The sequence below is a fragment of the Helicoverpa armigera genome, chromosome 23 (assembly GCF_030705265.1).
Source record: "Helicoverpa armigera isolate CAAS_96S chromosome 23, ASM3070526v1, whole genome shotgun sequence".
In the NCBI taxonomy this organism is placed as follows: Eukaryota; Metazoa; Arthropoda; class Insecta; order Lepidoptera; family Noctuidae; genus Helicoverpa; species Helicoverpa armigera.
Window position 1 is genome coordinate 3238471 of NC_087142.1, and position 11637 is coordinate 3250107.

Consider the following 11637-nt stretch of genomic DNA (forward strand, 5'->3'; position numbering starts at 1 on the left):
CCTCTCACACGGAGAAGGATTGAGCATTAATCAAGCAATGAGCATTAAAACAAGCGTATTAATAAATAATCCATTCCATAGAATCTATTTGGGACGATGATAGGCCAATTTGTTTTTCTTTCTAGAGATTTACTTGTATTGTATGGGGCTAATGTCAAAGAATATTTCTTCTACCTGAGCAAATCAACAGATGTACATTATATGATCAACGGCCGTTAGAGCATAGGTACTAAGTTGTGTCAAAGTTATAACTATGTCATCAGTTTATTTTTCCCTGTTCAGATTCTACTTTATAGGAATTCCCCGCAGTATGAAGAGTTACTCATCCAGGTGTTATTTTATAAGAAGATACCTATGTATTGAAAAACTTGCTTCAAGCTGTGCCAAAAATAAATTTCCAAAAAAAAAAAAATCCTTGTAGCACTGTCTTTCAAAATAGTGTGCTCGTAATTTCGTTCAAATACGAGTTATGTTATTTTCACGTGTTCTTACGTACTACCCACTTATAATATACCATGACAGCGAACACAACTGTGTAATCTACCGTTATTATAAATGTAATCATTACTAATTAATATTGCACTTTACGCCAAAAGGAAGTGTTCCAAGTTGAAGGGTTCCGTATATATTATTTCAAACGTGTAGGTATGATTTATTTATGACACAGAAAATGCAATTTTTTTTTGCAAGAGTATTTTTATGTACCTTCTTATTTTATTTTTAATTTTTCTGTTTGTATTTTCCACAAGTAGTAGGTGAAAAATGAAACTGCTGGCAGAAGCAAGTCTTCAAAATAATTAACAAAAAATGGTAAAAAATTGCCTACCCTTTTATTTTCCAAATTGTAAAAATGCACAAAGTTTTCCCCTTATAAAACACGTGTCCTAACTACCTTCAAATGACCACTCGAATTCCGTAAGCACTTAATTTTTTTTTTATTTAGTGGAACCCAAAAACGTAGTAGTAGGTATACAAGTGTAATAATATAATGGATGCGGAGAACAGTTTACAATAATATTGAATGAATGGTCCCGCACGCGCACGTTGTGGGTTCTAAAATTAAACAGTCAGCTCTGTGTCTTCCACGGTATGTGACCAGTTCTCGCGCCGCGAACAAATGGTTTAAATATCGAATTTTAGTTAAAATTTAAAACTATTTTAAAATAAAAACAACAGACTTTTTTGTGGTAATTAAAAATATTTTGTGCATTTTTTTTAATTTAGATTCATTTGAAAATAAAATAAGTTTTTTTAGAAAATTTAAATAAAAAAGGGTTTGTTTTTTTTTCAGAAAATGGAAAAACTAAAAATATTGTTATTTGGCGTACTTCTAAGTTCGTGTTTGTGTGATGGACTCAAAATATTAACGGTGTTCCCAGTCCCAAGTCCCAGTCACGGTATACTTGGTGACAATATGGTTAAACATCTTCTCAATGGAGGCCATGAAGTAAGTAATTTTAGACCTTAACATTGTTAAAATTAAGAGTAATTTTGAATAGTAGCTTGATAGTGACCTAAGATCGTAAGTCTCGTCTTAATATTTTAATCAGCGTTATCTCCATTCACAAAATCATTAAATTTTCGCAAGTTAGTGATATCATTTTTTATTTAGTGTTCAAGCTGGTTATTAAATTAATTAAACAGATTTAAAATTCAGGTATTTACTCATATACATTTGTTATTTACATAAAGTATGAAATATAGAAACATTTCAGTCATTCGTCAATCTTTCTCATATTCAAGTGCACCCGCTTAGTAAGTAAACTGTTGACTTTAGAAAAAGTACAAAATACCTATATTAAGTTAATGATTTCTGCTTCTTCAAACGGTTTCCTTTGTTATCATAGTTATTTTATGACCTGATAATGGATGTTTAAATATTACAGTTCTTTACTTATTAATTCGTAACATACCTACATAACTATCATAATGTCTATGTAAACAGACAAACACCGCATTTAAATCTTCCGCAAAGTAAACACCGTCAAATAATAGATAATGATTAAACCTTGAAAATAGACTATGACCTCTGAGATTAACTAGTAACTAAAGAGTCGTTAGTGAGAAAATCAACATCATCTAATTTAAGTATCAATGATGAGGTAATAATTTGATACAATTTTTTGTTTTATTAACACACGAAACAGCCCACAGCAACTGTGTCCACTAACGTTCCTAATGTTATTTTACCTGTTGATTTCCTTATTAGAGTTAGAATTTCGATATTATCCTCGTACAGGTAATGACAAATTCCTATATCTACAGCTTATTGGAAACGGTCATAAAACGGTAGGACCGACGCGATATTATCGTTTATAATTCCAGATTAGTTACATAATAATAAAAAATAAAAAACAAAAAAAAAGAACTAGTCAACTACAAATTCTCAATATTTTAACTACTTAAATAAAAGTCATGAGATAAGCATTTACCTATACCTAGCTTAACTAGGTGTTACAAGTTTTTTTCTTCTATTCCATGTTTTTTTTTTTAATTTTTTTGTCATCTCATTGACTCCCATCCAAACAAAATGCACTGTCAGTCAATCTGTACATTTCCGTGCATATGAAGTGCATACAACTTATAAATAAATTATTATTCCGCTATCACTACTTGTGACCAAAATAGCTGAGTGCGACAATGTAAACATTGTTTAAATCAGTAGTTCATAAACAACAGAATACCCGCTTTTCAATGGAATTGTTATATCAACCAAATAGGTACATTATAAACAGGCATCCTTCAGAAACCACCTCACTACAACACTATACACTCACCTCTCACCACTATACACTATACTTTGCACTATAACACTAAATCTATACATATCTATAATTATAGTATAACAAAGAGGAATCATTCTTTTGCTCGTTCGTTAGTACCCTAAAAATTCCGAAACTACTGAACAGATTTGAAAATAAAAACACTGTTGGAAAGCTACTCTCATCCCGAGTAACAAAGGATATAATTATATCCTGGTACGTGCAGTAGTTCACACACGACGCGGGTGAAACCACAGGAAAACCGCTAGTACACCATTAAACCAATGTAGAACAATATCAAAGTCTTTAAAGGTTTCAGTAACATTATAACTGGTTTGTAAAGATTATATCGGTACAGTAGCTGAAGCAGAGATGACCCGATGGCATTGTAGTAAAACATTATCCTTTACCTACAAATAACCTCTCCTTTATAAATAGTCTTATTACTTGTACTGTTATTACTTTTTTCACACACATGTCTTAATTAATGCTAAACGCAGCATCGTATAAAATAACAATTAATTTGTTTACAGGTAACATACATTACGCCTTTCAAAAATAAGAATCCCCATCCAAAATTACACACAATAGATGTATCTGCGAACATGAAACTTTTTGACCGTAAGTATGGATACCTCAAAATCATCATCATCAACATCATGATAAGCCTATCGCAGTCCACTGCTGGACATAGGCCTCTCCAAGTGCACGCCACTGAGATCGATTTTCGGCTTCTCGCATCCAGTTCCTGCCAGCCGTCTTACCTCAAAATAAAACTCCAATATTTCTTTTGTGCAATTCTAAACTATGTCTAATGACCAGTCTTCGGCTAATAGATATATGATGGACAAAAGAGTATAGGGGACTATAAATGACCATGCTTGATGCATATGCATACGATTTCTAACCAATATAACATGGAAAACTCAACAACCATCGAATAGAATAGAATCCAAGTTGAAATTAAATTCAAGGTCAAATAAAACCATTTACGTTTCACTAACTGGATTTTATGAGCATAATAAATCTAGGAAACGTTCTAATAATAGTAATTATATTGACTACAAACGATCGGAAAATAGATTTTACTACATAAAGACCAATAGCTAGGGTGTTCATGTATTCACAAGTACATTTTACGACACATACATTTTATGATACGGACATCTACACAAGCACATCCTAACTGACCTCGTCAACCCAGATACTCATGCAACCCAATACCTTGGTAAGACTAGTGTCAGACTTACTGGCTTCTGACTACCCGTAACTACTGCCAATGATGTTAAATGACAGCCAGGACCTACCACAGCCATTAGTGTCCCCAAAGTTATGATAACACTAGAAAACAAAACTACAGCTGATACAAAAGCCATCTCGAAAACATTTAAGGAATCCGACATTATTATTTACTAGATTCTTATGTCAAATATCTTTATAGCAAACATGTTGGATGTGAAGAAAATAATGGATGGAGACAAGTATATGCAAGACAATGCACTGTTGTTCGTACTGATGAACTCCATTGCAAGTTCCACGTTGGGCAACCCAAACGTACAGAAAATGTTGAAGGATCCCAATACCAAGTTTGATGTGATCATCGGCGAATTTATGTTCTCTGATTTATATTCTGCGTAAGTAAATAATTAATTACCCTGTCTTATAATAATTTTCTATATAAATATTTGAATATCTACTACAGTTATAACCCTCAGTTCCAGCAAAACGGCTATCAAAATTCCAAAAATCAATCTGAGATTCTATCCTGTTAGGCAGCTTCGAGGTCTTCAGAATATTTGTCATCAAATTAATCAATAATCAAAGTATATCTTTCTTCCAGGTTGCCAGCAGTGCTCCAATGTCCCTTCATCTGGTTCTCAACCATTGAAGCTCACTCTATGATCTTGAACCAAGTTCACGGTCCTCTGAATCCGGCTTACACTGCCGACTATCTGGTGGCGAGGGTTCCTCCGTTTTCTTTCTATGGAAGAGTACATGAGCTATGGACTTTACTAGTAGGACTATATCACCATAACTTGTAAGTATTGGTATAGAAATGCTATTTATCTTACCTCGTGTTAAAATGTAGGATCAGAAATTAAAAATGATCGAATACTCCATAATCAACTTTTTCTGAATGATTTTTGTTCGGGAGTAAAACTGCTACAAGATTTGCTTAGAAATAATCAAACAGACTTGTAAATTCAAACTCATCACTGCATTGTTCTGTTTGTGCAAAAGAATATTATCTATCATTACCGTGCCATACATGTACAATCATCTTAGGATGTTTGAAAATGAGTTACGATGCATGTTTTGTAGAAAATGAGAGTATAATTATACAAAAACCGTACATTTGTTGCTAACTCACCAAATTATATAATATATGAGAGTGCAAAAAACTTCGCTCGATTAAAATTCAGTGTCAGTCATGATAAACCTATGTATTACAAAATTCCATGTGTCATGTACCAATGTCAAACCAGTTTGATCATTCATTTCATTATTATTATTGAATTTTAATCTTTTCTTAATGCGACTGTTTATCTTTGACAGTAACAAATGTAATTTTTTATCAATTATTATTTATGTTAGGAAATAAATCCGTATTTATATAGACGCCATGATTATGCAGGATTTCCAACAGCGATTATGCATAATTGTGTTGGTAATCTTTTGTATCGCCAGACGCCCTGATAACCTTTGAGATAAGCATAATTTTCTTTTCATTGCAGTGATTATCACGCGAAAGAAGTGTCTGATTACGAGACTTTGATAGCCCCGATAGCCAGGGAGCAAGGGAAGCCTGTGCCTGATTTCAACGTTCTGAAGTATAATGCATCTCTTTTGTTGGGTAACACACACGTTGCCATTTCAAACGCAGTACCTCTTCCACCGTGTTATAAGCATATTGGAGGATACCACATTGATGAGGAGGTCAAACCTTTGCCTGAGGTTGGTGGCCTCGTCTTTGAATATTTGTTATATATTTCCTTCTGAATCGATGATGATATTAAATTATGTTCTAAATTAAAATTAAATACCCAAATTATAAAATGAGTCCAAGAATTTGATTGCCTTAATCAATTTAAGCTGTATTCTAAACTCATGTGTGTACGCATTTCTCAGGACTTGCAAAAAATTATGGATTCCGCCAAACACGGTGTTATATACTTCAGTATGGGATCAAATCTGAAGAGTAAGGATCTACCAGATGAATTAAAGCAAGGACTATTGAAAGTTTTTGGTGCATTAAAACAAACTGTGATTTGGAAGTTCGAAGAAAATCTGCCAAACACGCCGAAAAATGTTCAAATAGTACAGTGGGCACCACAGCAAAGTATTTTGGGTAAGTTTTTTCAATAGTTTCATTCGAAAAGCAATTTGATAAAGTAATCTATATACATAGTACAATAAACATAATCTTGAGGTTTTATCTTATTGAACACTGCAGCAATAAAGATAAGGAAGCCGATTATTTGGAGAGGGCATCCATTTATTCCTAGCGAAGGTGATTTCAATTGACATCAATTAACAATTGAATCCTCGTATCCAATCGTAATCTGAGGAGACGAATACTCAGACATCAAATCGTCGTGACTTGCATCTAAACAATTTAGAGAGACAGAATGCTTTTTAATTTATCTTCTTTATGAAGTTTATGATGCTTAATAGCAATTTCGAAGCATGTCATTAATTTATCTTCTGTTCTATTTCAGCTCATAAAAACTTAATCCTCTTCGTGACACACGGAGGTCTCCTGTCAATCACTGAAGCAGTCCACTTTGGTGTTCCCCTCATCGCCATACCAGTATTTGCTGACCAATACCTAAACGCCAATAGGATCGAAAAGAAAGGGTTCGCCATCAAAGTAGACCTGTCACGCACAATGGACCAGGATCTTAAAGTCGCTTTGCACGAAGTCCTTGGGAACAAGAAGTAAGTTGGATACTGATTTTAATACCAAATAATTATAAATTATAAAGTTAATTTTTTGGCTAGTTTACCACGACCAGTTACTGTCAATCCAAAGTCCCACTGTATCTACACCTAATATTTACTCTTTATATCAAAAATTTGTTTGAAACTGGTATTCGATCTTATGTATATCACACTCATTTTCCAAAATTCATCATCTAATCCAATTTCTCTCTATAAGATCTCATAAACTAAATATCATTCCTCTGTCAACAGATATGCAGAAACAGCAAAAGCACTATCGATAGCATACCACGATCGTCCCCAAAAGCCGAAAGATGCTTTAAACTTCTGGGTGGAGCACGTGGTGCGCACGCGCGGCGCTCCTCACTTGCGCTCCGTCGCGGTCGACATACCCCTCTACCAACGAGTGTATCTAGATCTCTTAGCTTTAATCCTTCTAGCTTTAGTAGTACTATTGGTAGTGATCAAGAAGATTTTGGGTCTTCTAACATCAAAGAAGAGTGTTAAGCAAAAGAAGAATTAGATTAATTGACATTTAGTGCTGTGAGTGTATTTGAATTGAGAAAGATGACATACGGCTGATTTCAATATTATTTCTTTCTGAAAAAGTGAGACACATTATTTGACGAAAAAGAAGTTCCAATATAGGTACTAGTTTATCGATTTTCAAAATATCTTGAAGCATATCCCTCTTGTTAAGAGTCAAGGCCTTCTTTTGAATACTGTTGTGTTATCATCTTTAACCTTATGTCCTGAAAGATGCCCTGTCTGACTGATAAGGTTCAAAGTTATCAATAGCAGTAAAGTTTTTAAGGTGTAAATGTTTTTCTTGTTGTCAACTGCTGGTTTGTTGTATAATAATTAATTATAGTTCTTCCTAACTTTTGTGGTTTCGTCAATTTGGAGTTATTTGGCTTCCTATGATAATTTTATAATGATGACTATTAATGTGTAAAAATCTGGTAGTGAAACTGAAACCCAAGTTTCCCGACAAACTAAAACGTAAGTTTTCTTAAAACAACTGGTGATTATTACTTACTTATTTTCACAGTCAATTTAAAGTAAAAATAGTTCTTTAAGACAAAAAGAAAAGGACGTTTATGCTGTCGGTTAAAATGGGCCCTAATGTTGATATTAATTATTATGTTTTATTGAACTTTGTGAATTGTGACTGTATTTTTCTATTATTGTAAATATAACAATTTGTTACAAAACTATAGTTTTATTATGTATTATTGTCTAATTTTTTTGTAATTTTTAACATTATGTATTTTCATTACTATGGGTATCCGTAAATCTATTACATCTTCAAGTTAACCTGCACTAAGAAGTTCAAATATCTAATTAACGATTAAACTCATTAGTATTAATTAATCGAGTGATATATTCACGTTAATTCCGCTCTAATGTGTTGTCATAACAACAGATATTAAATCATCAAGTGTTATCATTAATTAAGTAGACATTACCGGTTCTTGCAAGTTTCAGAGTCAAAGGCTTTGCAAGGGGATCCATCTTTATGGGATTCGGGATAAGCTTCTTTTACTTATCCATGAATCAGGTGGTTATTAGTACACTAAAATAGTAACATTTTAGATTCGGATCATTAATGATTTGGATGACCCGACTGTTGATATAGACTAGCTAAAAGGAATATAATTATGACCTACGTATGTTCCTTGCCATCCTGCTTAACCAATAAGTTTAACGAACTATGTACAGATAGCGCGCGAGTTGAATGCAGTCGGGGTCTGAGGTAAAGAGCCCCCCGCCACCCGCACGCCCCACCTCACGCGCCTGCAGTGTAGTACCACAAAATACATAGGTACAGAAGTCAATCTCATGTATGTACTTCACTTTTCATGCCTAAACTCGGCGGTCGCGCTAGGGTCGTCAACTTTTTATGCGCATAAAACTAACGTGGTAGTGGTACTCGTATCTAATTATTTGATTTATTGTTGAGAATAAAACAGGAAAAATGAAATATAAACCAATAATAATAAAATATTTAATGTGGCATACATGAGGTTAATAAACACTTTCAACGGAAATTCGTTTGAACGAGATAGGTACCGAACTTTTTCAGAAACCGCAATTTATAATTTTGTTATTCATACATATACTTATAGGTACTTACTTATTACTCTTTACTTGCGAAAAAAATATTTTTGATTGTAATGGGTTGGTACAGTCCCTGATCTAAGCTTGCTTCTGCCTACAGAAACCTTGATTTGCGAGTTTTATTTCGTCTACCTTACAACATACTCTCGCCATGAATCATCAACTCCTACTACTTAGTAATAATCTTTGAGGGTAGGTTGGGCGGTTCGCCTGGGCCGACACTAGCAAAACTTATTACGGCATTGGGCCAGAGGCCGCCAGGGCGCTTACCTACCCACCTAACTGTACCTACCTACCTACTGCGTTTATTAAAAGAACCATCGAAATATGAGAAAATAAGTAGGTCCATACTATAGGTAATACGGCAGGCTAAAAAACGACAGTTCACTGTTTATTGTTGTATTAAAACAACCGTCCACTGAACAATTACATATAATACGACTTTTTTTGTTACTCCATTATTACTTTTTCTTTTGTTATTAAAATTAAAAATATTACAGTCAAATTACAGTTAGGTAGGTATCAAAACGCGTGCACATTTATCTACCTTGTGTGTGACGCGCGTATCTCAAGAAAACGGCAGCCCCGCTCGCACTGTTTTGAGTTGTTTTGAGACAGCGCGTCTGTGAACACGCACACATAGACACCTATGTCTGCGTGACTCGAACGCGCTTTATATGTAGATTGACTTCTGTACCTATGTATTTTGTGGTAGTACTGTGCCATCCTTGTCAACTATCATACCGCATTCCTAAGCTCTGCATTCAACTCGCGCGCTATCTGTAAGTATGTATGGTATGTTCTCTTATGTATACATAGCAAAAAACTATGACGACAATTTAAATTCTTGTTCTTTATAAAGTGATCTCTATAACAGAACTAATTAGTAATGCTCCTCATTTCTTAACAGAGGCAGAATCGTCGTCATCGGATACTGTCAATGTTTGCCATAAAGAAGAATAGAATAGACAGTAGGAAGTTTTTAATGATTATTTAGGTAAAGACAAAGATCGTTTACGTACGTTTTACGATTGTGGTGAGCAAATACATCATATTGTTTGCAACAAATATCTATATTTATTTTAGGTTCATGGTGAAACGTGTTCGCTCACGTGTCTAGTCTCACTTCATCCGTAAACACATATTATACATATAGACACTAGATACAGCATACTACAACAACTACATACAGCATAGTGTAGATGTGTTTATTTATGATAAATAAACCAGAAATGTAGATGTTGCTATATATGTAGACTATAATAATTCCCTTGAACTTCCCCGTTTGATATACCTACTCCTTGGGAATGTGCTCTCAGTTTAGACCGTTTTAGAAGTACATAAAATAAGTACGTTTTTTTTTTATCAGCTGCAATAGCAGATTTTGACAAACCACGACAACGTGAAGTTACTAATAAAATTAGTTCAACGGAATATTATTATTTGGACCAAAGAAACACAAAGGGCTTCGACGCCTTCTATCGATGGGGATGCATATAGGGAAACTTCGTATTTTTTTGTTTACCAAATAAAACTTCATAAGTATTCCGTTTCGTGGTTAAACTTTCCATAAAATAACAACAGTTTCACGTAAACACCGATGGGGAACGTTTGGAACAACTGATGGATGTATCCTATTTTCATAATACCTCCCAAGTGGGTGCTTACCAGCCTCACGGAATCGGCATGCAGTAAAAATATGCAAGAACCTACATAAATGTTCGGCTGTGGGCTCAAGGAGCTAAATTGTGAAAATTTTTGGGCACATTCGGCAGATCTTCTTCGAACTTCCAGAGCATTGTTTTTTTCAGTTGTCCAAACTTCTCTCTCAAACTGAATGTGAAAGCTACCCTGTCTGTCTATCCAACTTTTTGTCCAAAACTACTGAACCTATTTTAACTTTATCTTATTTAAATAAGAATATGTGCAGTAGGTACACTATGCAAACTTAAACTACTTTACTGAAAATAAAATACTATATAAAAAAATAAAAATAAAATAACATTGATTAGGCGTCGAAGTATTCTTCCGCATCTGTCCTACTTTAACTCAATTTGGATAAGAGAATATAGCCTATGAAGGGATAATTAGATAAGCGATTTTTTTCCGGATTCAGGAAGTAGATTTTTCGGACCGCGGGTGGAACCACGTTGAACAGATACCTGGTTACAAAATCTGTTACTAGCCTTCAAATTAATAGTCTTCTACTAATTTGAATTCAGAATACATTTTGATTCCAAACGTAATTTTACTAAATTCACATAAAGGTCAGTTAAGACCTTGGACAAAACCTTTGTTAAAAACAAAGAAGTCGAGACTCCACAGTCTAATTAGTCCTTAAGAATAATGGGCAGGACATGATGTCACGTTTCAAAGTTACAGCCTTAGTCTGAGTTTGGAAGTCTGAACAGGTCTGGATTTGACCTACTTGCAGTTCGGCCAGTCAACTTCGAACACATGGCACGAACTATGGTATTAAAATTTCAAGTTGGTTATTGATGTCCAAAATTTTGAAATGGAGGGAACTTTGAAAATATTCAAAGTAGGTTAACTTTTAGTATCTATGTTCGTAAAGTTTTTACATACAAGAACATTGCGTCCTAGGTGAAGTATGATCGGCAGGAATAAGTATTATGATTCTTTCGTTAATTCAAGCACATTCACCCAAGTGGTGCTGGTGCCACAAGCCTATAAAAGCATTTACCTACTTTACTACTAGAACATAATAACAATTGCAGGTAGACACACAAGCTTTTTGTCATCGGGTGGATGACCTCTGCTAGCCAATTCAAACTTCACTCATTCAAAGTCC

At 34.2% G+C, this 11637-nt stretch overlaps 1 protein-coding gene across 2 annotated transcripts; it reads left to right on the forward strand.

The window, feature by feature from the left end:
- The first annotated feature begins 958 nt into the window (after positions 1–958).
- On the forward strand, positions 959–7918 carry LOC110376848 (UDP-glucosyltransferase 2). Of its 2 annotated transcripts, none has more exons than XM_021335461.3 (9): positions 959–1087; positions 1292–1447; positions 3296–3383; positions 4204–4396; positions 4603–4800; positions 5498–5717; positions 5892–6111; positions 6482–6701; positions 6957–7918. In XM_021335461.3, exons 2-9 carry the CDS (start codon positions 1295–1297, stop codon positions 7225–7227), a joined length of 1563 nt encoding a protein of 520 aa, XP_021191136.3. In that variant the 5' UTR covers positions 959–1087; positions 1292–1294; the 3' UTR covers positions 7228–7918. The 2 variants fall into 2 exon arrangements, with proteins under 2 accessions (XP_021191136.3, XP_021191137.3); XM_021335462.3 differs by having other exon boundaries at positions 1016–1187.
- The last annotated feature ends 3719 nt before the right edge of the window (positions 7919–11637 follow it).